Raw genomic sequence first — 26,936 nt, 5'->3', positions numbered from 1 at the left:
CGTGACTTGAACACTTGGCTTCCGAGCCGTCCTGGCCGCAGGGCTTGGGCAAGGGTTGCCTCGGTTTCTCCTGGGAGAGTCCCGGGGTGTAGGTGGGAAGTGAGACGGAAAGGGGGCATCTCGAGGTGCGGGAGGTCCCCGGCAGGAGTGAGCAGTCCTGAGGAGCCTGGGCTTCAGGTCTCAGAGGGGGCAACTCTTTTGGTTTCCTTCCTCTCTGTGGGACTCAGTTTCCCATCTTCACCCTGCCAGTGAGTGGGTGGGTGTAAGTGGGCGAGTCTGCCTGGAGGATCCTACTGCTGCTGTCTGCACCTCTTAGGGGAATCTCCTGCCTCCTGCTTCTCCCTTGTTGGGTGTGAGATCTAAGTTTAAATCCATCCCTTCCCAGACAGCCCACATCAGGACCTGTGAGGCCACATCTCCTGTCTGTTTGCTCTCCTCTGCTTCTCAAGTTGATGGAGCAGCCATCTGGTTCTGCTTTCATTCCAACACACTGAAAAGCCCTCCACCTCAATCCCCCTGGGGAGGGCCTCCTGAAGCTGCATGAGGGCTGGGGGCTGGACCCCTGCTTCTGACTTGGCTCTTTCTGAGCCCTTCCTGCCATGGCCTTGGTTTCCCCATGGGCTGTGACCTGGCCTCCTCCAGGGTCCTTGTTCTACAGAGGGGAAACACCTGCCCTGTCACCCTCCTCTAACCCTTTAGTGAAGAAGACCAGAGTGACATCCCCACCACCTGTACTTGCCTGACCCGATCACTCAGCCATGAGGCTGCTGGGGCCCCTGAGTTTGTTGGCCACTCAAGGCTCCTTTACCTCTCTGCACCCTGGGATCTGAGGCTGGAAGCATCCTCATCCAGCCCACCTCCCTCCTACCCATCGCAGAACCCCTCTGTGACACATGCCCAGTGGTGGGGAGCTTGCTACTGGTGAGGTGGCTTTTCAGTGCCTTGCAGCTCTTGTTTTCTTTAGCTAAAATCTATGGCTTGCAGATTCTACACCTTGGTTCCACCTCTGTCTCCCGGAGCCATGCAGAGCACGTCCATTCTTTCATTCATTCCGGCGATCATCATTCATGCACTGGATGAGACACAAGACAGAGCAATAGGAAAATCAGACAAAACTCCCTGCCCTGATGGAGTGCACATTCTAGAAAGGAATGGACAGCAATGAAATAAGTAAATACACGGCATGGCAGGTGGTGGGAAGTGCTATGAGTAAAACAAAACTGGGAAGCAGGATGGGGTGCTGGGGCTGGGTATTGCATTGTATATAGCACAGCCAGGGAAGGCTTCCCCAAGACCAGGAGAGCTGGGCAAAGTCATAAGGAGTTGAGGGGTGAGCCATGTGAGTATCTGGGGGGCTGGGAGGCTTTGGTTTTCACTCTGAGCATGATGGGAGCACTGGTTTGGAACAGAGGAGTCCCCTGCTCTGACTTGGGGTCTGGCAGGCCCACCTCGCTGTGGGGTGGAGAATGGGTCGTGGGGAGTAAGGTAAGGGCAGAAGGAGAGCCTGGTAAGAGGATGATTGCTGTCATTCTGGGGAGAGACCATGGTGGCTTGCACCATGGCCCAGAGGTAGTTAAAATAATAATTTAAAAAACCAGACATTCAGATTTGGGATATATTTCAAAGGCTGTGTCGACAGGATTTGGGGTGTAAGAGAAAGGTAGAGTCAAATATGATTCTGAGGTTTTGGCTCGAGCTTCTGGAGGTTTGAAGCTGCCATGAACTGAAATGGGAGTTGCTTAGGGGAGATTGAGAGTTTGGTTTTGTGCTTGTGGAGTCTGAGCTGTCCATTAGGCATCAATGATGAGTAAGCAGTTGGGAAAAGTTAAGGGCGGAGGTTGGAGTTGGAAATAAAACTTTGGGCGTTATCACCATATAGCTGGTATTTAAAGCCACAAGAGCAGGTGGTCTCATCTAGGGAGGGAGTGATATGGAGAACAGAAGGGGTCCAACCACTGAGCGCTGAGGCCCCCAGTGTTAGGAACCAGCCAAGAAGACAGAAAGAGTGAAAATCAGAGAGTCGGGGTGCCCTGGAGGAAATGAGGAAAATGCCCCAAAGAGGAAGGAGGGAACAAATATGACCAATGCCCCTGGCAGAGCAAGCAGGCTGAGGGCTGAGGATTGAGCAACGGGAGGTCACTGGTGGCAGTTTCACTGGAGCTGGATGGGGAACTTGAGGGTGAGGGAGGGGATGGGAGGACTTGGGGACAGCAGTACAGGCAACAGACAAGGGGGTCTGCTATAAAGGGGAGCAGATAAATGGGATTGGAGCCAAATGAAGAAGGTGGGTGTCAAGAGAGGGCTTTACTTTTACAATGGAGAATATAGTGCATTGTGCACTGGTGGGGGGAACTGGTCTCTTAGGAAGAGAAGTTCAGTGCCGGGGAGGGAGAATGCAGGATGGCTGGGGAAGAGTGGGGGCGCTTGGCCCCAGCAGAGACCCGGGATACTTGGGAAGTTGAGCTTCCCTGGGCTTCCCTTCCTCTCCTGTCTGCAAGGGGTCAGTGGGCTGAGATTTCAGCACTTAAGCAAAGCATTTGCTCTTGGCCCCAGAGAAACCAGGCTGGCTGTGGTCTCAGGAAGGAAGGAGCTGTCCAGGCTCAGGCCTGGGCCTGGGTTTCAGGGAGGGCCCATGTGGGTCGCTCCTTGACCCTCTCTTTCAGCAAGGAAGTGCTCCTTTCTCTACATGGGCCTCACCTTGGGGAGGACAATGGTGTCTTTGAAGTTGTAGTAACTGAAGTAGAGATCAAAAGGCAATGCAGATAGACTAATAGATTTTGCCTGAAGAGGGGAAGCCCGATCAGGTAATAAAGGGGTAAGAGGAAGGATGTGAAGGACAATTTTTAGGAAACAGATAATGAGTGAATATTTTTTCTGTCTCTTTCCCAAGTTAAACTGAAGCAGGAGAAACTGAAGCTAGACATAATGAATAAATTCCCAAGCTGGTGAGCTTCCTGAGCTGGTTAGTGAGGACAGCACTAAGGCCAGGCCCTCCTCTCCGGATGTTTAATATGAGACAGGACAATGCCTGCTCAGAGACGGGGGACTGGCTGAATTGGCCCTCAGGATTCTCTTTGCTCTGAGGTTTCTGGAAGAAGGCCAGGGCAGAGGTGCGGTGATGCAGCTGCTGGGAGGACAGAGCTCCGAGTCACGTGACTTGGGCGGCCCTCCCCTTCCTGGTGCCCGCAGAAGCCCGACGTCACTAGCCGGGGTGTGTATGGCTCACACGTAGGCCAGGCTGCCCTAGGCTTGGTGTGCTAGGGAGGGGCCCCTACTTACTTGTGGCCTGTCCCCTCGTGAATGTGTCTCATGTCCCCAGTGGGGTTTTTCAGGGAGGGTCATGGTCTCCAGGATGCACAAGGCTTTGTGCCAGAATTGCCTGGAATTACCTAGTTCTGGAAGGCTGGTTGGCCAACTCTGGCCTCTGGCTTTTCCTTTGGGAATTTCCCTTGAAGGTGGGGTTGGTAGACAGATCCAGGCTCACCAGTCCTGTGCCACTGGGCTTTTGCTGTTCTGCACAAGGCCCACCCACAGATGCCATGCCTGCTCCCCAAGCCTAATGGGCTTTGATGGGGGAAGAGGGGGTGGTCCAGTCTCTCCCGATGAGGAGGAAAGAGCAAGTGTCCTCCTCGGACATTTTCTGGGTAAGAGGAGCAGGCATTGTCCTGTCTCGGCTTGACTCTCAGCCTTCTTTCATCCCTGGCTGCGCGCATGCTCCCAGGCCTGGGGTGAGATGGGGAGTGCTGACTCTGTCTCTGGGCTGTTTTCTGGGGAGAGTGGGTGGGTGGTTATTTTCCCCAGGACCCTGGCAGGGGTGATGGTGGGGGCTGCTGTCGTGTCCTTGGCTGATGTTTCCACAGCTGAGAACCACTCCAGGGCCAAGCCCAGAGCTTATTCTACCCCCTTTTGGTCCTCTCTTCCCCCGTCCCCCGCCACCCCACCCTCTTGGCTCCTCTGCTTAGAGGTGAGCACGGGGAGGAGACCTCCTTGGCCTGAGAGAACTACCTTAGTTCTGGATTTCAGTGGCCTCTGCAGGCGGGGACACCCTCTCTCCCAAGCAGCCAGACACACAAATAACCTCATTGCCTCCGTTTCCCCATCTGACCAGCACAGGGCCTCCTGTGCCCCAGCAGCGTTCTGAGAGATTGGAGGTTTTTCCTTTTGCTTACCTTGGCTGCCGTATGAGGATGGTTACAGTGCTCCTCCCACCCCCAGCCCAGGGGATATTTGATTCATGAACATTTCCACAGTGTCTCTGCAGGGGACAGTGCCGTGCCAGGCTCAGGGATGCTAGGACGAGTAAGACCCAGGTTTCCACGTGACCCAGGCAGGGAGAGAGACACATAAACAACCATCAGCAAAGAGGCAAAATCCCCAGGCCGCTTGGCATCTACTCCCTCGAGTGGCTGGGAATGTCCCTGATTTATAAAAAGAAGCCGACGGCTCTCTTTGTTGTCCATGCCTACACCTTTTCACTTTCGTTTCTTCGAGGCACTGCACCAGCCCTTGTCCACGGACCCCACGACAATCGCAGAACTGACCATGCTGAGAGATTTTCTCAGCTGCTCAGAGATCCTCCCAGGGCTTGAAGCTCCTGAAGGGTTACTTGCCCTCAAATTCCCAGAACCCACAGCAGGTGGCTAACGGTAGCAGCAGCAGCAGTCTGTGCACGGTGGTTTCGAGGGCGTGGGAGGGAGGTGAGGGCCCTAGGGCAAGTGTGTGGGGGAAGTGCTGATGGGGGACAAGGCACGAGAACGCTTGGAAACAACTTAGTTTGCACCGTAATTTTTCACTTAGCCTAGGATAGGACCTTTAGAACAATACTCTGAGTGTACCCCTTGGAGTAGCAGTGTGCAAAACACACAGCACAGGCTTGGGGCCCCCGTGGGGAACCCAAATGTAAGAGTTAGAGACATGCGTTCTGGAGTTGCACACGGCTTGTGTTGAAATCCTGACTCTGCCTGTCTAGCTGTGACATGTCGTACAAATCGCTGAGCCTCTCGGTGCCTCAGTGTCTTCCTCTGTAAAATGGGCAGATCATAGGCACTACTTCAGAGTGGCTGGGAGGGTTCAGTGAATTCACTCAGGAGAGCACTTAGAATGGCGCGTGGTGTGTTGTTTATGCTTAATTAATATTAGCCATTACTGAAACTGCTGTAGCGTGAATCCAGCCAGTGTGAAGGAGCCCCTCTCACCCTGCTTTGAAGAGAATGAATTCCCAGACTGCTTGGAAGATCTCTCTTTCTCTCTCTCTACTTTTTACATTTTTATTATTATTTTTTTGAGACAGGGTCTTGCTCTGTTGCCCAGGCTGGAGTGCAGCCTGCAACCTCTGCCTCCCGGGTTCAAGTGATTCTCCTACCTCAGCCTCCTGAGTAGCTGGGATTACAGGTGCCCACACCATGCCTGGCTAATTTTTGTATTTTTAGTAGAGAAAGGGTTTTACCGTGTTGGCCAGGCTAGTCTGGAACTCCTGATCTCAAGTGACCTTGGGAGATCTCTTGCTCCTCATATTACCTCAAGCCTTTTTAAACGTTTTAAGCCGGAGACCAAGCATGGATGTGGGAGTTAGGGGTCTTGGTTTAATTCCTGGTTGCTTCAAACTCTCTGTGGGACCTTGAGGTGTTTCTTGCCTTCTCTGGGTCTCAATTTTCACATCTGTGTGGTGGGGAGCTTGGATTGGGTAATGTCTGAGGCTAGAACCATGGTCAACTCGGGTTCTGCTGGGGCTGACTTGCCCTGGCCTTCCCCAGCCACCCCGCGTCTGGCTTCTGGAGAAGTCCTGCACTGACCTTGTTCTCCTCCCCAGGTTGTGAAATGTGCTCGCAGGAGGCTTTTCAGGCACAGAGGAGTCAGCTGGTGGAGCTGTTGGTCTCAGGGTCCCTGGAGGGCTTCGAGAGTGTCCTGGACTGGCTGCTGTCCTGGGAGGTCCTCTCCTGGGAAGACTACGAGGGCATCCACCTCCTGGGCCAGCCTCTCTCCCACTTGGCCAGGCGCCTCCTGGACACCGTCTGGAATAAGGGTACTTGGGCCTGTCAGAAACTCGTCGCCGCTGCCCAGGAAGCCCAGGCCGACAGCCAATCCCCGAAGCTGCATGGCTGCTGGGACCCCCACTCACTCCACCCAGCCCGAGACCTGCAGAGTCACCGGCCAGCCATTGTCAGGAGGCTCCACAGCCATGTGGAGGGCGTGCTGGACCTGGCACGAGAGCGGGGTTTCGTCAGCCAGTACGAATGTGACGAAATCAGGCTGCCAATCTTCACACCGTCCCAGAGGGTGAGGCACTCCTGCATGCATCACAGAGTTCCCAGGAAAGGGGTGCTTAGTCACCAAGACTGATTTGTCCTCATGAAGTCAGCCTGTGGGGTAACTTGGTCTGTGGGATTTCCCCTAAAAAGGTAGCCAGGCAGGTAAAATTTGCTCTTGACTCTTGGCAGGCAACATACAACTTTCTTTCCTTTTTTCTTTTTCCCTCCCCTCCCCTCTCCTCCCAGATGTGTATAAGAGACAGGTGTTACATAGGCTTTCTCTCTCTCGCTTTCTTCCTTCCCTTCCCTTCTTTTCCTTTTCTCTCCCCTTCTTCCCCTGTCTCTTATACACATCTAGATGTGTATAAGAGACAGGCCTTGCTCTGTTACCCAGGCTAGAATGCAGTGGCACAATCATAGCTCACTGTAGCCTTGAATTCCTGCACTCATGATCTTCTGGTCTCTGAGTAGCTGGGACTATGAGTGCTGTACCACCACGCACAGTAATTTTTTTTTTTTTTTCTTTTAGAGATGGGCTGTTGCTATGTTGCCCAGGCTGGTCTCCAGCTCCTGGTTTTAAGCAATCCTCCCGCCTTGGCCTCCCAAACCGTTGGGATTGCAGGCATGAACCGCTTTGCCTGGCCAACATACCACTTCTGCCGAGAGGAAGTGTGTGGTGGCCAGGGACTCAGATTCTGAAGCCAGAATGGTGCAGGCTCAAGGTCAACCCTGTGTGATCTCAGGCTTCCCTATGGAGCCTCTCCAGCCTCAGTCTCTCTTGTTTCAGTTTCCTCATCTATAAAACAATGGTAATAGTCAAATGGTGCCTATCCTATAAGGCTCTTGGGAGGATTCAGTGAGTTAAATTGAGTAATGCTTAGGATAGTGTCTATTACCACTGGCTGCTATTGATTATTTCTGTTATGAGTGATACTCTGTACTTGTACACTTTTGTTTCTGTCTGTTTTAAATTAACAGCACAACAGATCATAACATTGTAGTATATTGAATCTCTATTTTATAATTAACGTGGCATATTATATACTAATATAGCTTAAATGTTTATGTAGGATTTCTGATATGAAATTGCATTAGATCATAGATGTTCAGAGTTGGGATATAACTGCCCCAAGAAGGTAATGACTCAACAGAGACCAGAAGGTCAGAGAAATGACCACTGAATATTTTTGAAACTCTTTTGTTTTCTTCCAAACAGTGATTCTTAGGGCTCCTGAGAGGCAGACGGAACACTCACTAACATTCCACTTTATAAATCAGGAAACTGAGACCAAGTAAAGTAGTTTGAATAAGCTCACAATAGTTAATGAGAGGGCCAATGCTGGACCAGCTGGCCAACATTGGTCATTGGCTTATTCATCCATCATTCATTTATTCATTCATTTATTCAGCCAGAATCTACTAGGTGCTTCATATATATTTGCTTAAAGTTTGTTGTCTTCATAGAGCTTTGCACATAGTAGGTACTCCATAAATATTTGTGGATGAAATAAATGAGTTATTGAATGAACGATTGAATTAGAATGACACTGCAGTATTAAATTGGGCTGGATTGGGGAACATTTTAGTTTTTATTTTTGTCTGTTTTCCAAAAATGTATGTGGTGTTCATGTGAGTCTGGGTAACCCTAGGTTGAGACTGATGAAATAAACGAATTTGTCTTCAAGGCTGCACTAAAGCTGGCTCACATGGCTAGGTATTTACAGAGCAGACGTGGTGCAGTCCTCTCTGATTAGTTACACGTACAGAAGATATATTCATTATTGGACTGACCTTAGTTTCTCTTATAATTTATTAGGGGAATTGAATCAACCCGTCTGAGAAGTTACAAGATTGTGTCTTGTCATCTTTAAAAGTTCAGCAATGTGGTCTGGTACAGATGGTCTGAGGGGTTTGGAGAAGGTAGCCTAGATCCCTAGGGCCCAGAGAAGACAGGATATGAGCAGAGGAAGTACCTCCGAATTGGTGAAGAAAAGAAATGGGATAACTCATGGGTGAAAGAAGAAATCGTGATGGAAATCAGAAAATATTCAGAACCAAAAAATAATGAGAATATTATTTATCAAAATCTATCAGATAGAGCTACAGCAGAACATAGGGGGAAATTTACAACCTTAGATGCCTAGATTAGGAAAGAAGAAAGGCATTTATTTATTTATTTGAGATGGGGATCTCACTGTGTCATCCAGGCTGCTGGAGTGCAGTGGCACAATCATAAATCACTGAAGTCTCGAACTTCTGGGCTGAAGTGATCCTCCCGCCTCAGCCTTCCAAGCAGGTGGGACACAGGCTGGCACCACCATACTAGGCTAAATTTTTTTTTTTTTTTTTGTAGATACGGGGTCTTGCTATGTTGCCCAGACTGGTCTCAAACTCCTGGGCTCAAGTAACCCTCCTCCCTCGGCTTCCCAAAGTGCTGGGATTACAGGCATGAGCCACCGTGCCCATCTAAGGCTGGATTTTAATGAGCTAAGAATTCATCTTAAGAAAGGGCTAAATAGACAGCAAAAGCAAACATTGAAGGCTGGGACTGAGCTGAGTGGGTAGCAGGGATAGGGGGCAACAGATCTGAGGATACTAGGAGATTTTGAAGGGATTGCATTGTCTGAGGTTTAAGCCTTTAGAATCCAGCTCTCTCTGAGCCCCCTTTGAGCTCTGACATTCTGTGACTCTGATTTGGTAGCCTTCCTTTAGTGGCCTTTCTGATTTTATCTGGATGGTGCTTGTGGTATATCCAACCAACATGTCTTCCCAAATGGCCTTTTAATTTCCTATGAAGAAGTAGTTGTCATTGATTGCAGGTTAGGGACAGAAAATGCTGTGGAATGAAACAAAATGCAAGTTAAAGAACTAAATTCCAAAAATAGCCATTGCTACTACTGACTGAGTGAATGCCTACTGTGTGCCAGGCACTGTACCCAGTCCATTCCCTGTATTGTTTTATTTAGCCCCACAAGGGTGTAGTGTGACTACACTGTTTTTTAACAATGAAGAAACTGCCCAAATCGCCCATCTGGGAAGTGGCCCAGCTAGAATTTGAATCCAGGCCTGTTTTCCTCCAGAGCTTGTGCTATTCTCTGTCTGTCATAAAATGTGGGGGCTTTGTGTGGTAAACTTGCTCAGTTGGGCATAGCAGTTGTTAGGAAACCTGAGGCTGGTAACACCAGCTGTAATACCAGCTGTCCGTCTGACTCATGCAACTGTTAAAGTTGATAGGGCTGAGGTGTCAGACTGAGCTCTGAATTGCCTGATTCCTATAACAATATTAACTTAAACATTTTTAAATTGGGAAATACACCATGCATACAGAAAAGTGTGTATATTTCATATGTATGGTGTAAACTGCTCTCATCACCCAGGTTAAAAAACAGGACATTGTCAGTACCTGGGGCCTTCTTTAATTGCAACTACTAGAGGTAAACACTGGTAAAAAAAAATGATTTGTGTAAATCATTTCTTTGCTTTCTTTAATGTTTTAGCATCGTTTAAAATAAATCCCCAAACAATGTATTGTTCTATTTCGAAAAACTGAGTAGCAAGCCAAAAATAACTGTGTAAAGAAAGGTCACTTAAATTAGGCTGGGTGTGGTGGCTCATGCCTTTAATCCCAGTACTTTGGGAGGTCGAGGGAGGCAGATCACGAGATCAGGAGATCAAGACTATCCTGGCCAACATGGAGAAACCCCATCTCTACTAAAAATACAAAAAAGTAGCCAGGCATGGAGGCATGTACCTGAAGTCCCAGCTACTCAGGAGGCTGAGGCAGGAGAATCACTTGAACCCGGGAGGCAGAGGTTGCAGTGAGCTGAGATCACACCACTGCACTCTAGCCTGGGCGACAGAGCAAGACTCTGTCTCAAAAAAAGAAAGGTCACTATTACCTTTTCTTAGATGAAGGTTCCCAAGGCAGGGAAAGCTAAGTGGAGTCCCAGGGACTTGGTCTGGCTTTGCCTTCCCTGGGAATTTATAAGGACCTCTTCTGGGAAGTCAGTAGGCAATGTCATGAATGAGTCTGGGGAAATATTGGGCCCATTGCAACTGGAGGGTCTGATACAGCTGATGTGAATTAGGTGCTGTCCAGAGGAAAATGTCCAGAGGTAGCAGGCTGCTTTGTACAGTCAGTGGTAAACTTGCCAAAGGCTATTCTAGTCTAGGAATAGGCCAAGGATAAGCACTTCTATGGAGTAAAATGAATGTCCTCAGCTGACTGAGGCAGCAGGAGTCAAAAAGAAATGATATTAGTTCATAGTGAAGAAAAGTCAAACATAGAAAAAGGTTAGGGTCAGGCTTGCCTGGACATCTAGGAGATAAACGCCCTCAACAAGTCTGAGTCTTGAGTCACTACTCCATTCTGTCTGAACTGGTGGCTGTCTACTTATAGTATACAGCCGTCAACCTGAGATTTCCCTACATGGTCTTCCTGAGTTGGTCTCCTATATCCTGAATCCTGTGGCCTCTTCTTTCCTGGTTTACTCCATTTTGCTAGACCATATCCTCCAGTCAATTCCTTATAATGAAAGTATGAAAGTTAAAATTTCTGAGCTCTTACATTTCTAAAAGTTCCTTCATACTGGATTGATAGTTTAGCTGGGTATAAAAATTCTGGGCTGGCCATCATTTTCCTTCAGAACTTTGATTGCATTATTCCATTATCATCTCTTTTCAATATTGCTTCTAAGAATTCCAAAACCATTTTTTTTTTCTTTTTGAGACAGGGTCTCACTCTGTCACATAGGCTGGAGTGCAGTAGTGTCATCTTGGCTCATTGCAATCTCCACCTCCTGGGGTTAAGCAATTCTTCTTCCTCAGCCTCCTGAGTAGCAGGGATTACAGGCACTCATCACCACACCCAGCTAATTTTTATATTTTTAGTAGAGATGGGGTTTTGCTATGTTGACCAGACTGGTCTTGAACTCCTAACCTCAGGTGATCTCCTAACCCTTTTGGCCTCCCAAAGTGCTGGGATTAAAGGCGTGAGCCACCACACCCAGCCTCCAAAACCATTTTAAAACTCTTTCTGGAAGCTTGTAAAATTTTCTTTTAGTCCCCAGCATTTTAAAATTTCAATGATGTGCCTTGATGTTCTTCCATTGTGTTGGTCACCCAAGAGGTACTTTGAATCTGGAAACTTCTGTCTTTATGTTTTGGGAAATGTTCTTGATTAGTTTATAGGTGATTTCTTCCTCTCCATTTTATCTCTTCTCTTTTTATGAAACTACTATTACTTCAATGTTAGAACTCCTTGACTGATCATTTAATTTTCTTCTATTTTCCATCTCTGTGTCTTTTTGATCTACTTTTCTATGATAGTCACAACTCTATCTTTAAACTCTTGAATTTTTCATTTTTGATGTCATGATTTTAGTTTGCAAGAGGTAGGTTTGACTGTTTCTTTTTTGTAGTATCTTACTCTTGTTTTATGGATGCAACATCTTCTTTGACTTAAGGATCATAAGATAGGTGGGTTCTTTGTTTTTTGTTTGACTGTTTTTCACCCTATGTAAACCTTTTCTACAAGTAGCTTTCCCCTTCCTCCCTTGTTTGGCTTCTATCTCCCACATTAGATGCTTTCTCTGAGCTCATGATACTCCTTGGTTTTCTTTCTCAAGACTAACAGGTAGGACTTTAAAACTTGTTGAGCACGTGGGTGAGACTTGTCTACCATGAATTTCACTGTAGACATTTTGGGAAATGACAGTGTTTATATCTTTAGATCTTGCCTCCTGGGTTAATCAAGTTGTCTGAGTAGACCACAGACTTTTGTCTGGGGATAAACCAGAAATGTGTTTCAGAAAACACTTTGATTCAGTCCTTCTTGTTTTAGTCATTTCCTTCAGTTCCGGAGGTCCCTCATGCTGATCATTCCAGAGCCCTTTACAGATTCTAGGATACACACTGCATGGTTTTCAACTTTCTCATTTTGACATTAAGATTTGACTTTCAGGAGTCTCCCCAGTCCATTACCATTTATTCATTCAGCAAGTCCTTGAGCACCCGATTTGTGCCAGACACTCTTCTAGGTGTTGGGGATACCTCAGTGAACAAAATAGAGAAAAATCTTTGTCCTGGAAATAAATACGCACACTCCAGTAAGGGGAGAGGGACAATAAGCCAAAGGAAGGAAATTACAGAGCGTGCTAGAAGGTGATAAGTGCTGTAGAAAGTAAGTAAAATGGTTTGGGAGTTGAGAGTTTGGGAAGGGGATAAATGATGGCAATTTTAAATAGAGTAGTCAGAGTTCTCACTTAGAAGGTGAAATTTGAGTAAAGACTTGAAGGAGGACAGTGAATTAGCCACATGGATGGCTGGAGGAAGGCTTCCAAGCTGAGGGGACAGCCAGAGCCAAGGCCCAGAGGCAGGAGCATGCCTGGTAGTTTTAGGAAACAGGAGGCCAGGATGCTGAGTGGAGTAATAGGGGGCATGAAAGGAGAAACTTGGGTCCACGTGGTTCTAGACAGGTATTTTTGTCTGTTTTGGGCCCTGAAGTTTACTGTTGGACTTGGACTCTTATTCTGAGGAAATAGGGATGTTATTGGGACGTTCGTACAGGAGCGATGTGACTTGAGTTTTGTTTGTAAAGGATTAGACTCTGGCTGTGGCATTAAGGCTAGGCTGTGGGGGCAGGAACAGAAGCAGGGGGACCAATTTTGCGGCCTGTGCAGCTTTCTAGGTGAGCAGGGATTGTGGGTTGGAGGAGGATGGTATAGAGGAGGTGACAGGAAGTGGCAGGGCTCTCTAGCTGTGTGTCTGGTATGTAGACACTGGCCACAGATGGCATTTGAGCACTAGAGACCCGGCTGGTCCACATGGAATTTCCATAAGCACATAATACACACCAGATTTCAAAGACTTAATATGAAAAAAAGAATGAAAAATACCTTGCTATTTCTTTTCTTTTCTTTTCTTTTCTTTTTTTTTTTTTTTGAGACCCAGGCTTGCTCTGTCACCCAGGCTGGAGTGCAGTGGTGTGATCTGAGCTCACTGCAATCTCTGCCTCCCAGGTTCAAGTGATTCTCCTGCCTCAGTCTCCTGAGTACCTGGGACTACAGGCACATGCCACCACGCTTGGCTAATTTTTTGTATTTTTAGTGGTGATGCAGTTTCACCACGTTCTCCAGGCTACTCTGGAATTCCTGACCTCAGGGGATCCGCCTGCCTTGACCTCCCAAAGTGCTGGAATTACAGGCGTGAGCCACCAGGCTCGGTCATATTTTGCTATTTTCTACATGGATTACATGTTGCAATGGTAATGTTTGGACTATTGTGGGTTAAATAGAATATATGATTAAAGTTAATTCATCTATTTCTTTTAACTTTAAAACATATGTCTGTTAGAGGATTTGAAATTCCACATGCGGCTTGCATTTGTGCCCTGCATTTTATTTCTGTTGGACAGTGCTCTTTGGGACATGCTTTGAAGGTGGAGTCAACAGGATTTGACAGATTACAGAGGAGAGACTTCGAGGGTGATTCCACGACTTCGGGGCTGAGCACCTGGAAGAATGGGGTTAATATTAGCCAAGATGAGGAAGGCTGTTGGTTTGGCAGGTGCGTGGGCAGGTTAGGAGTTTAGTTTTGAATATGTTGGAGGTGTTTATGAAACTTTTAAGTGGAAATGGAAACTAGGCAGTTGGATGCGTAAGTCCAGGTTTCAGGGGGACAGTTCAGGCTGGACATGAAGATGTGGGAGTCTGAGCAGAGATTGTATTCAAATATTCAATCCATGAGACTTGACGAAATCACTTCTCTTCCAAATGATGTACAGCCTGCAGAATCATTTTCCCTATCTTTGTAGGTTTATGTCTTCATGTTGTTTCATTTATTTTTCAGTTATTCACTGTTTTAGTGAGTTTTGGGTAGGAGCCAGATTGGATGCGTGTGTTCAATTCACCATCCAACACTATTAACGACTTGAAACTTCTGTGGTTGTTCGGTTGCTTTTCTGACCTTTTATTCTGGACGGAAGAGAGATGCTTATGAAGTTGTAGTAATCAGTAAGCCTTCCCACACTGCTCCATCAGCCTTCCTGGAGGAACAATGTCTTCTGTCTTTCCCATAGGCAAGAAGGCTGCTCGATCTTGCCACAGTGAAAGCGAATGGATTGGCCGCCTTCCTTCTACAACATGTTCAGGAATTACCAGTCCCGTTGGCCCTGCCTTTGGAAGGTAGGTATATGTTCTCAGTTAATCAGAAAGGGAAGGGCAGTCAGTGCAGATCCATGGTTAAGAGTAGAACACACCTCGGTTAGCATCCCATATGCTGGCAGTGTAGCCTCCATGTGACTCAGTTTCCTTGTTTTAAGGCTACCACCATCCCCTATCTCATTGCAATTTTAGGAGGATTAAAAGGACAAAAGCGTATGATGTTAGGTATTAGCTTTCATTATCTCCCACACAGTACACTGACAATTGGAGCTACCATATGCTGAAGGCTAACTAAAGGTGTTACTTACCATCCAAACTCTCATTATCTGTACCAAAAAGATACGGACACATGTTTTGAGTTAGGGCTGGTACCTCTTGATCTCTGAAATTTAGCAGCTCACAATCGGAAACTCAAGAACCAAGTGGATCTAGAGACTCTGGTATCCCTCAGTGCCCAGGGTCACCACCCAAACTCAGGAACAGGAGGGGCTTGGACAGCACCTCTTGAACATACCAGGCCTCCTGCCGGGTGCTTTATGGACAATGTCTACCCTTTGCAACAACCCTGAGAAGTAGGTGGTGGTTTTTTCACCTTATAGATGTGGAAACTGGGCAGGGAGGTTAAGTGACAAGGGAGGGGGCAGATGGGTCTGATTGTAAATTGTCCCCACCTACACTTTCTCTTTTCTTGGGAGAAGAAATGTCAGTTGTAAAGAGAGGGTGCAAAAGTCTGGCACTCTTTAGGGCTTGTTCCTATACCACTGTAGGGAAGGCTCATTGGCACTGAAGCTCCCTGAGCTGTGCGTGGTGCTGGCAGATGGGTCTATCACCCTGGGCCCTGCCCTGTGGGCAGCAAGCAAACCTGTGGGAGGGGTGGCTGTAAGTCTGTGCCTGGCACTCGCGAGTGCACAGTCTCATCAAAGAATGGGATCTAAACATCAGTGCACCACAGGGGGTGAGCAGCATGGAGCGCGGGGCCTGGTTTGGCCCTTGGTTGAGGTTTGCCGTTGATATCATCAAGCACAGCTGATCACTGTAAGACCAGGCCAGGGTGCAGGATTCCCCACACTTCTAAAGGTGTGTTTATTTCTCTATAAAATGACATTTTCTTTTTTTCTGGAGAATTTTAGTATCATTGGTGATGGCTGGAAAGCCTGCATTGGAAATCAGGTCGGAAGAGGAAGATATATATCTGATATGTATTGGAGAGGAAGATATTTACCTTATGGTCTAAGTTCAGGGATCCTGGTGTATTCAGAGGGCAGAAAGCTCAGCAATAATCACCAACTCTGGGAACAACAGAGGTGACATAAACACAGGGCGTCCCCTTTGTGTGACTGCAGATAGTCATCAGTGAGCTCAGAGCTCTCTGAAAATTACTTGTTAGTTTTTGGGTTGAAAATAAGTGGGCCAGTGTTTGGTTGGGGGCAGTGAGGCTGTGATGGCGGGGGACCGTGCTGAGTTCCTACCAGCCGGGGACTCTAAACCAGCACTTCCCCATTTCCTGAAAGGGGAACTAAACCCTGACACAGGAAATGGCTCGCTCGCATTGCTTTCAGGATGAGAAAGGAAGAGCAGTAGCCTTCCAAACACACCCTGTGCATGAAAACTCTCCCTGCATGGGGTGCATGGGGAGCATGGGGAGGATGAGGAAGTGGAGGCAGGATCACAGACTCTCATTCTAGTGCTCAGCTGGGGCACCCTGGTGACCCCGAGGCCTTCTATTGCTAGGCCCACCCAGATCAATCAGGCTCATCTCCCCATCTCGAAGTTTAACTTTATCACATCTGCAGAGTTCCTTTTGCCACGTAAGGTAACATATTCACAGGTTCTGAGGATCGGGACATGGACATCTTCGAGGGTCTATTGTTGTGCCTACTATAGCCATGAATAATAATGATAATAAGCACCATTTTTTGAGAGTTTGCCATGTCAGATATTCTTTTAAACTCTATTTTATCTCACTGCCTCCTGAAACAATCCTTCCAGGTGTATATTGTCCCCCTTTTTACAGATGAGAGAACTGAGGCCCAGAAAGGCTAAATGGCTTGCCCAAGTATGTGGTGGACGCAGGTTTTCACACTCAGGTGTGTCTGACTTCAGAGACTGGGCTCCTGAGCCCTGAAGCCCTTTGTTCCCCTTAGAAAAAGTTAACTGAGAGTGAATGGTGAAGGGATTTATCCAAAGCCACCCGGCCATTATGGCAGGACAGATATCAGAATACAGGTCTTCTGATCCCAGCCTAGAGCCCCTTCCCATCATCTACAACTCCTCCTGGTGTGAGTAATGATAACGGCAGTCACTGATGTCTTTGGACTTACTTTGTGTTGAGCACTGTGCTGAGCACTTGACATACGTCATCTTAGTTGATCCGTGTAAAAAGTCTGTAAGGTAGAGATCAACTTTTCTCCCACCTTGCAGAGGTGGACACTGACCGTTAGGAAGTTTCCTTGATTGTCCTCAAAGTCCACAGCTTGTGAATGGAGGAGCCAGGATGGGCGCTTGCTGGCTGTCCTATCCCTTCAGTTATGTCAGCTTCCCCCACAGCAGCCCACTGTCTGGTTAGGTCCCCTCTTCACCATGGTGCCACCTTCATCTGCCTTTTCTTCTGCCTTCCAGCTGCCACATGCAGGAAGTACATGGCCAAGCTGAGGACCACGGTGTCTGCTCAGGCTCGCTTCCTCAGTACCTATGATGGGGCAGAGACGCTCTGCCTGGAGGACATATACACAGAGAATGGCCTGGAGGTCTGGGCAGACGTGGGCATGGCTGGACCCCCGCAGAAGAGCCCGGCCACCCTGGGTCTGGAGGAGCTCTTCAGCACCCGCAGCCACCTCAACGACGATGCAGACACCGTGCTGGTGGTCGGTGAGGCGGGCAGCGGCAAGAGCACGCTCCTGCAGCGGCTCCACTTGCTGTGGGCTGCAGGGCGAGACTTCCAGGAATTTCTCTTTGTCTTCCCATTCAGCTGCCGGCAGCTGCAGTGCGTGGCCAAACCACTCTCCGTGCGGACGCTACTCTTTGAGCACTGCTGTTGGCCTGATGTTGATCAAGAGGACATCTTCCAGTTCCTCCTTGACCACCCTGACCGTGTCCTGTTAACCTTTGATGGCTTTGATGAGTTCAAGTTCAGGTTCACGGATCATGAGCGTCACTGCTCCCCGACCGACCCCACCTCTGTCCAGACCCTGCTCTTCAACCTTCTGCAGGGCAACCTGCTGAAGAATGCCCGAAAGGTGGTGACCAGCCGTCCAGCCGCTGTGTCAGCATTCCTCAGGAAGTACATCCGCACCGAGTTCAACCTCAAGGGCTTCTCTGAACAGGGCATCGAGCTGTACTTGAGGAAGCGCCATCGTGAGCCTGGGGTGGCGGACCGCCTCATCCGCCTGCTCCAAGCGACCTCAGCCCTGCATGGTTTGTGCCACCTTCCTGTCTTCTCGTGGATGGTGTCCAAATGCCACCAGGAACTGTTGCTGCAGGAGGGGGTGTCCCCAAAGACCACTACAGATATGTACCTGCTGATCCTGCAGCATTTTCTGCTGCATGCCACCTCCCCAGACTCAGCCTCCCAAGGTCTGGGACCCAGTCTTCTTCGGGGCCGTCTCCCCACCCTTCTGCACCTGGGCAGACTAGCCCTGTGGGGCCTGGGCATGTGCTGCTACGTGTTCTCAGCCCAGCAGCTCCAGGCAGCACAGGTCAGCCCTGATGACATTTCTCTTGGCTTCCTGGTGCGTGCCAAAGGTGTCATGCCAGGGGGTATGGCGCCCTTGGAATTCCTGCACATCACTTTCCAGTGCTTCTTTGCTGCATTCTACCTGGCATTCAGTGCTGATGTGTCACCAGCTTTGCTCAGACACCTCTTCAATTGTGGCAGGCCAGGCAACTCACCGATGGCCAGGCTCCTGCCCACGCTGTGCATCCAGGGCTCAGAGGGAAAGGACGGCAGCGTGGCAGCTTTGCTGCAGAAGGCCGAGCCGCACAACCTTCAGATCACGGCAGCCTTCCTGGCGGGACTGTTGTCCCGGGAGCACTGGGACCTGCTGGCCGAGTGCCAGGCATCTGAGAAGGCCCTGCTCCGGCGCCAGGCCTGTGCCCGCTGGTGTCTGGCCCGCAGCCTCCGCAAGCACTTCCACTCCATCCCGCCAGCTGCGCCGGGTGAGGCCAAGAGCATGCACGCCATGCCCGGGTTCATCTGGCTTATCCGGAGCCTATACGAGATGCAGGAGGAGCGGCTGGCACGGAAGGCTGCACGTGGCCTGAATGTCGGGCACCTCAAGTTGACATTTTGCAGTGTGGGCCCCGCCGAGTGTGCTGCCCTGGCCTTTGTGCTGCGGCACCTCCGGCAGCCCGTGGCCCTGCAGCTGGACTACAACTCTGTGGGTGATATTGGCGTGGAGCAGCTGCTGCCTTGCCTTGGTGTCTGCAAGGCTCTGTAGTGAGTGTTACTGGGCATTGCTATTCAGGCATGGGGAAGCATCATCAAGGCTAAGCGTGGGAGCACCGAGCTGGGATCTAGAAATCTGGGCCCAGCTTCACCTTTGCCACCCTTCTTTGCACCCCTGTCCAGATCCCTTCCCTTCTGGGTCTTAATTTCAATATGTGGTGATGACAGCCATACTTTATTGACTGGCCTCTGTGCTGGGTCTGGTGCTACTCTTTCCGGAATGACCTCATCTAATCTCTACAACTACCCAGGGCTGTAGGCAGGAATGTTATTATCTCCAGTATCCTTGACTTGAGGCTCAGAGGAGTGAAGTAAATTGTCCAGGGTCACACAGGAAATGGCAGAGTTGAGGTTCACAAATCACATCTTTCTGATAACAGGTTTCCTGCCCCCCACCAGTCTCTGGATACACTTCAGAGGCTCCCTGAAAACCTTGAGGTCACATGCAGAAAGTTTTGTGTACTATGTGTCACCAAATCAGAGGTGACTAGTGCCCCATCAGAGACTTTAACATCCCAATCAGATGGGAATGTCAGGGCCCAAGAAATAGAAAGTGGCTGCAGGATTTCAACAGTGGCTATCTTCCATTTGCCTGGCCACTTTCAACAATGGAAGAGGAGCCACTCTTGGATTCCTGAGGTAGCACAGTGTCCAAACAGGATTTCAGCACTACCTGTATTGCTTAAGAGCCCCAGCCAAAGATATGAGGTTTTGCCCTTTGGAGAATCGGTGCCCCTGAACTCAGTGGCCTCTTTCCACATCTTGGGGGCAGGCAAGGGCAGAGGGTGTGCCTAGGCCTGGGGATCAGCATGCCACAGATTCCCCAACATCCTTTCAGCTTGAAAGGGGACGCCCTGCTTCTATTTAGAACCTATGGGAAAGCAGAAGTTCTAGATTGAAGTTAAAATCGATTCCCAGCCTCCAGGGGCTTTAGGTTACACCTGGATGATCTTAATTGACCCTAAGCATGGGACAAACCTCTTCTTGAGAGTATTAGGATGGTATACATCTTCTCTGGGGCAAAGCAACAAGATTTATTTTTCACTATGGGCCGAACACATGGATATCCACTAGAAACCGTGCAGTGACTTTTGTTAACCCTGACATAAGGACCATGGTCATAAGGTTAAAGCATAATAACAACATAACACATAACATATATAGTGAATATATATATATGTGTTATACACAATGAATATAAATATGATTATACCCATCATGGTCTTGGAGGAAACAGATGATACACTTAAAATGGATGATTTGAGGAGAGTTTAATAAAGAGATTGTTTACAAGCCATGGGCAGGAGTTAGGAAGAGCGAGAGGGTTGGTGCAGGGGCCTGGGGTTAGTAACAGCTGGGAGAGGGTAGACTTGAAGGGGGAAGGGGAGGGAGACTAATTAGCTGCGGGGAAGGTATGGAGAGGGCTGCCTGAGCTTCTGCAACCTGGAAGAATACCGCTTGGCCCTAACTCCCCACCCCGACTCTTGCCCCGGCCAGCGCCTTCCACTGACTGGACCCATCAGGGAGACCGAGTGGGCTGCCTGCTGGAGTCGTCCCCAGGCATTAGCCTCCCAGGAGCCAGAGATGGGTAGAGAAGGGGGAGAGTCAATCTGGCCAGGCAAGTGGAAGACAGCCAGCACCAAACTGTATTTCCCTAGGAGGGAGGATCCTGATACTTTGAGTGGGAATTTGGAAACCTGTCTGTTGGAGCAATTTCCCTGATAGAAATAAGAATGTGCATTTTTCTGGGTAGTAGACTCACAGTGTTTACCCTAAGAGGCCAGCCATCACTGGCCTGTGTGATCCTCATAGGCCAGTCCATCTCTGGAATTCTTGAATGGATCTTCCATCCTTGATTAAGGATGTCCCCATGATTCCCAGGGTGTGCAGAAGGGCTCTGGGAAACCTGTAGGTCTGTCTGTATGTTCAGAGAAAGGTGAGGGTGGCCTGGTTCTAGCTCCTGCTGCTCAGACTGTGGTGTGTAAAGGCGTTTGTGGAAATGCAGATTCCTGGGCCTGCCTCTAGTGATTCCCATTCAGTAGGTTTGCGGTGGGGCCCAGGGGATCTATATTTTTCACAAACATCCCTGGGGATTCTGATACAAGTGGTCTCACTCTGGGAGAACTACTGGTCTGCAGCAACCAGCTTGGTTTTCCGTTAGCAATTACTGTCCTTGAGCGAGTTTTACTGCTCTTCACCTTACACACACTAAAATTGCCAAGGCCGTAGGGGAGGGGAAGCAACCATGAGGTTGCTGTGAGTGCATTGTGTGTGTGTGTGTGTGTGTGTGTGTGTGAGGGGTGGGGGAGAGAGAGAGAGACAGAGAGATTGAGAGAGAAAGAGAGAGAGAGAGGAAGGGAGGAAGGAGGAGGGCACAGGCTCCTCTCCCACAGTGCCAACCTGCCTCTCTCCCACTTGAAGTGTTTCCATGCCAACTGAAATCCTCAGCCTCTAGGAAATCCTATATACACAGTGCCCCTATATAGGTTTCTTTAGACTCTGGCTCTCTCAGACTCTAGAGTGATGACTTTAAAAGTTTTTTGAATGTGACCCACAGTGATTGAGAGAGAGAGAGAGGAGAGAGAGAGAGAGAGAGAGAGAGAGAGAGAGAGCGCACCACCGTGTAAACATGGAACCAAAGCTTTACGAAATGACTTTGCTTTGTGAACTCTGAGGCACTCTGCTCTCTTCTGTTCTGTTCTATTTCCATTTTAGAAATGCTGCTCAGGACCTTCAAAATGGTTTGCATGACCTGCACCCTGCAGTCTGAAAAATCCCTGCACTAGAGAAGTGGCCATAAGAGGCCCTAAGGGAGAAGCTGCACAATGTCATGATTAAGAGTGGGGTTTGGAACCAGGCTGCCTAGGCTCAAAGCCTTTATGTTCCGTACAACCTTGGCAAAGTCACTTCGCTTGTCTGTGCCTCAGTTTCTTTCTCACAAATGCACATAATAATGGTACCCACTTCACTGGCTTGTCGTGAGGAGGAAATAATGTTATTACTAGGAAGTGCTAAGGATTTTGACCAATGCTAGCGATCATGGTTCTAGGTGACTTTTACTGTGTGCTAGGTGCTCACAAGGCTTTATGTGCACAGACTGGTGAGGCTGATAATACTATTGTTCCCTTTTTTATAGATGAAGAGACCAGTAAATAACTAGTAAGTGGCTGATCACGATCCCAATATCCAGCTGAGGCACTCCAGAGCCTGAGCTGTTAACCATTCAGTCAGGGCCTCGCAAGTTTGCCTGAAGATAAAGAATCATGTGCACAGTTGTTAAAATATACAGATTCCTGGCCCCACCCGGCAGATAGTTGATTGCCAGCTCCAGGGTACCGGCCTGAGAATCTGTATTTTAGGGAAGCTTTCAGATGATGTTGTGATCAGGTGAGTTTTGGGAGTGGTGCCCCAAGAGGAGTGGCAGACAGGGCTTGCTCAGCAGGGACTAGCCTGTTGGAGTGGTGTCATTGGGGATGTCATCAGGGATGAATGAAAGTCTTTTTGGGGGGTTGTAGATTTTTTTCTTGTCTTACTAGCTCCATTTTCAAATGTATTTATTTTGTCTCTTTAGTTTGCGCGATAACAATATCTCAGACCGAGGCATCTGCAAGCTCATTGAATGTGCTCTTCACTGCGAGCAATTGCAGAAGTTAGCGTAAGTCAGCCTGGGCTGTAGACAATGGGCCCCAAGTCCCCTGGTCTCACCCCAGGTCGTGCAGCCTGGGAAGCTGTGAGTGATGGGCTGGGGCAGGGGCTGTTTGCATGATGCGGAGGGGTGCCGGTGATTCCTGCCCAGAGGGGAAGGGCAACCCTGGGATTTGGTGCTCACTGTCCATTGTGCTTTGCTTCTGTGTCTCCTCTCTTCTGGAACCGAACAGTCTATTCAACAACAAATTGACTGACGGCTGTGCACACTCCATGGCTAAGCTCCTTGCATGCAGGCAGAACTTCTTGGCATTGAGGTGAGCCCAGGTTTTCCTTATTCCCTGGAAACTATTTTTTGCCCCATTCCTGAGTCAGTCTGATCTGGTCTTGGCCTGGCGCTGCCCACACTGACTCCTGACCTCCTGATTGAATGCAGGGACAGTGGCTCATTTTAAGCAGGGGTTACCTAATGCTGTGATCTCCCCAGTAAACTCTGGACTAGCCCTGCTGAGGACTTCCTGTCTTTTGACCTTTGGCCCTTAGGGCAAAAAAGCTTTTCTAGGCCCCTTTCTTTTTCTGTGTCTAAGAGTGTCACAGTTTTCTGGGGTTACTGAGTTCCGCGATGCATGTTGAGCTTGTCCCGGTGGGGAAGGCATACACAGTTAGTTGCCACCCCAGCTGTGGCAGCCAGTTGTTATAACACTCCCAGGGGGTCCTTTCACCACTCAGAGCATGCAAGGTTTGCAGTCCATCTGGGTCTGCATTTCTGCTGCTCCAGTGTTTCCCAGTTTCAACTGGAGTCTCTCTGTCTCCTGCCTGATGCCATTAAATCGCCCCTTTAGCTGGCTGCTGGGTTGGCCTGGCTTCTCTCTCTTTCCCTCTCTCAGATATTCTTGCCTCCTGTGATTTGTGAGGCAGTAAAAGAAGACAAAGTAAAGAATTGCCTCCATCTATTCTTTTACCCCTTGGGCTGGGTTTGTGGATGGGAGCTGCCATCTTAAAATGGCGGGCCACATAGCTCAGCCTCAGCGAGGGCTACTGAGATCAGAACCACAGGTGCCAATTTGTACAAAGGACTCAGTCCTGCTACCACTGCCTGCTCCCTCAGACTCACAAGCCTGGAATAGGCTGTGGCCAGACCTGGCTGGCCCATCCCTGAGAAGGGTGCTAGTTTCAGAAATGGAGGCTGAGTTTGTGGCCAACACAATAGTCCTCTGTTATGTGCAGGAGAAACATTCTAAGACCCCAGTGGATGCCTGAAACCATGGAGAATACCAAGCCTTACACATACCATGCTTTTTCCTGTGCCTACACACCTGTGATAAAGTGTAGTTTATAAATTAGACACAGTAAGAGAGTAATAGCAACTCATAATAAAATAGAACAATTATAACAATATACTATAATAAAAACTATATGAATATGGACTTTCTCTGTCTCCCTCAAAATATCTTCTTGTACTGTACTCACCCTTCTTCTTGGGAAGATGTGTGGTGGTAAAATGCCTGTGTGATGGGAGGAAGTGAGGTGGATGACGCACGCAGCACTGTGCTCTAGCGCTGGGCTGCTGTTGACCTGACCACACGTCAGGAGGAGAATCATCTGCTCCCAGAGATCCTGAATCTTTGAGCAACGATGAGGTCGGCGGCTGGATGTCAGGAGCAGATGATCTTGATGACTACCAAATGGGAGCGTATAGAGCGTGGATGCCCCGGACGGGGGACTGATTCACGTCCTGGGTGGGATGGAGCCGGATGGCGTGTGATCAGAATAGCATGCAATTTAAAATGTATGAATTGTTTTTCTCTAGAATTTTCCATTTAATATTTTTGGACTGCAGTTGAATTCAGATAACTGAAACCATAGAAGGCGAAGCTGCGGATAAGCAGGGGGAGGAGACTACCGTATATCATTGTAATTGAGAGCACAGGCTCTGGAGCCAGACTGCCCGAGGTCTGAACCCTCATTAGCTGCATGACCTCAGGTCAGCCCGATGTCTGTGTGCCTCCGTTTCCCCTTCTGTAGAATGGGGGTAATAACCATGGCTACCTCACAGGCTGTAGTGATGAGCAAGCGAGTTAATCCACATGAAGGGCTACACCGTCTGGCAGGGGCTTTATATAGTAAGCGAGTGGCTGAAAGATGATGGGTAAATTACACAAGCACTCAGCTTGCTTCTCCTTATATGAGTCCGGTCCTCCAAGCAGGGATTCGATGTGCCACACATTTATTGGGGAAAAGTCCTAAGAGGGGAAATGGGGAAGGGAGCTGGGGGAGGCTGGGGGATGTGTCCCTGAGTGAAGAAGAGAGGGAAGGAAGGAAGGTTGAGACGGGGCACCTTAGACTTCCGTGCAGTCCTAAGACATCTTGGCAAGGCTGATGAGGAGTTCTTGAACCAAATTCACCAGGCAGGGGAGCCTGATGTCTCAGGCAGGGCCTGGCAAGTGCAGACACCTGGATGTTAGATTTTGGAGCACAGCAGCTGGGGCCCTTGGCTACCTCCAGGGAGCTGAGGCTGGAGACCTGAAGGGCGAGTTCTCCTAGCTGCCACACCCCTTCTCCAAGGCTACAGTAATATCTGCCTTATAGGATTGCTGTAAGCTGAGTAGCTTGAAGTTCCTTAAAAGAATGAAGACGTATAGTTATCCCAGGAAGCCTGGGGTTGCAGGTGAGAGCTCTGGGGCTTCTCCGAAGCTCTCCGAGGTGTCTGGATTTGGTTGCAGCAGGATCCTTCCTTGCTGGGATCTTTCCCCATCCCTAGCCTTGGCCCTTCCTCTCTCCTTCCTTCCTGGAAGGCTCAGCGGGCCCCACCCCTCTCTCCCACCCACCTGGACCTGCCCAGGGCTCTTGTGCAACAGGTAAAGCCTACCTGTAGCAACAGCAGATCTGGGAAGGCTGCAGAGGGCACGATGGGATCTGGATCGATGGTGGCTGAGGCCGGAGGGAAAGGTGTGACCCTGAGTCATCCTTGCTGTCCCAGGGAAACCACCTCCCAGGACAGCTGCCTACTGTGGCTCCTGCCAGGACTTGTCACACTGCTGTGCGAAACAGCATCCCACTGCCTCTTTCCCTTTGCTGGGGGAAAACCAAGTTGTGGGAGCCGCTGAGTAAACTGGACCGAGCGGCATGGGCACCCGCTGTGGCTGCTGCCTCCTAGGCAGGTCCTCAATGCTTTCTTCCTGTGTGTCCCTGGCCAGGGCACAGATGGCCCTCCTCTTCTGGCTGCTGCTGTGTTCTCTCAGCCTCCTCTATCTTCCCTTCCAGGCTGGGGAATAACCACATCACCGCCGCGGGAGCCCGAGTGCTGGCCGGGGGGCTCCGAGGCAATGCCTCCTTGCAGTTCCTGGGGTAGGTTGGATTTCAGGAAGAGGGACCTGCATGGAGGGGCTTGGGACTTTTGAGGATTTAGGGGTAGGTGAAACTCTTCAGCCAGGAGGCCCCAGAGGCAGCCCTGCTCCAGTGTGGCGAGGGGGGCGGGGCAAGCCAGGGAAAGAGTGGGCGGCCCTTGACTGCCACCTTCACACTTGGTCTAGGCCTGACAAACAGGAAGTTTGGGATGTTGGGGTTAGGGGAGGGCAGTGCCCATGAGCTGGTGGCAGGAAGCCCTCTGGGCCTCTAGGGGCGCTAGGGCTGTACTTTGGCTGCATATTAAAACCACTTGGGAGCTTCTAAACACTATTGCCAGGCCCCCCACCCCAGACTGATGAAATGCAAATATCTAGGTGCAGGGCTTAGGTATCAGGAGTTTTAAAAAGCTTCCCAGGGGATGGACATCCAGGGGTGAGGATCCCTGACCTAAGAAAGAGAAGGAAATGGGGAAGGACAAGAAGGCACCCAGGGTAAGAGGGGGCTGTGCAAGGTCCTTCAGAGCTCTTGCTCCCTGTAGGACCATGCTAGGGCCTGCCAGGGAGGGGTGTACCCCAAACTGCAGCCCCAGGGTGGGCTTCCTCTGTTTGCTAGGCACCCAGGCTTGCACCTGTGCTGTTCCCAGCAGCCGCTCTCCTATCCTCTCATGCCCTAGTGTGAACTGGGGTCCATTTGACAAGAACTAGGAGTTTTAGAACCTGGAACTGTAGGAAGAGAGAACAACCTTAGGGCCTAAGTGTTCCAGCCCATTTCACAGGGAGGCAAGTTACTCCCAAGCTCAGGTTTTTGTTTCGTTTTGTTTTGTTTTTTGAGACGTAGTCTCACTCTGTCGCCCAGGCTGGAGTGCAGCGGTGCAATCTCGGCTCACTGCAACCTCCACTTCCCTGGTTCAAGCGATTCACATGCCTCAATTTCTCAAGTAGCTGGGATTACAGGCGCCCACCACCACGCCCAGCTAATTTTTGTATTTTTAGTACAGACAGGGTTTCGCCATGTTGGCCAGGCTGGTCTCAAACTCCTGACCTCAGGTGATCCACCCGCCTTGGCCTCCCAAAGTGCTGGGATTACAGG

General features: G+C 49.4%; 1 protein-coding gene across 1 annotated transcript in view; it reads left to right on the top strand.

The window, feature by feature from the left end:
- Window positions 1-3,470: 3,470 nt before the first annotated feature.
- NOD2 (nucleotide-binding oligomerization domain containing 2) overlaps window positions 3,471-26,936 on the top strand; it is a 34,643-nt gene continuing 11,177 nt past the window's right edge. The window contains exons 1-7 of the mRNA XM_011988655.1: window positions 3,471-3,644; window positions 5,810-6,276; window positions 14,326-14,431; window positions 17,030-18,845; window positions 22,426-22,509; window positions 22,733-22,816; window positions 25,764-25,847. Coding sequence (XP_011844045.1) covers window positions 3,560-3,644; window positions 5,810-6,276; window positions 14,326-14,431; window positions 17,030-18,845; window positions 22,426-22,509; window positions 22,733-22,816; window positions 25,764-25,847 — 2,726 coding nt within the window. The 5' untranslated portion in view covers window positions 3,471-3,559. The remainder of the gene's footprint in view (window positions 3,645-5,809; window positions 6,277-14,325; window positions 14,432-17,029; window positions 18,846-22,425; window positions 22,510-22,732; window positions 22,817-25,763; window positions 25,848-26,936) is intronic.

This window comes from Mandrillus leucophaeus, unplaced genomic scaffold (assembly GCF_000951045.1).
Source record: "Mandrillus leucophaeus isolate KB7577 unplaced genomic scaffold, Mleu.le_1.0 Scaffold333, whole genome shotgun sequence".
NCBI lineage: Eukaryota > Metazoa > Chordata > Mammalia > Primates > Cercopithecidae > Mandrillus > Mandrillus leucophaeus.
This window is presented reverse-complemented; position numbering and strand designations above follow the sequence as displayed.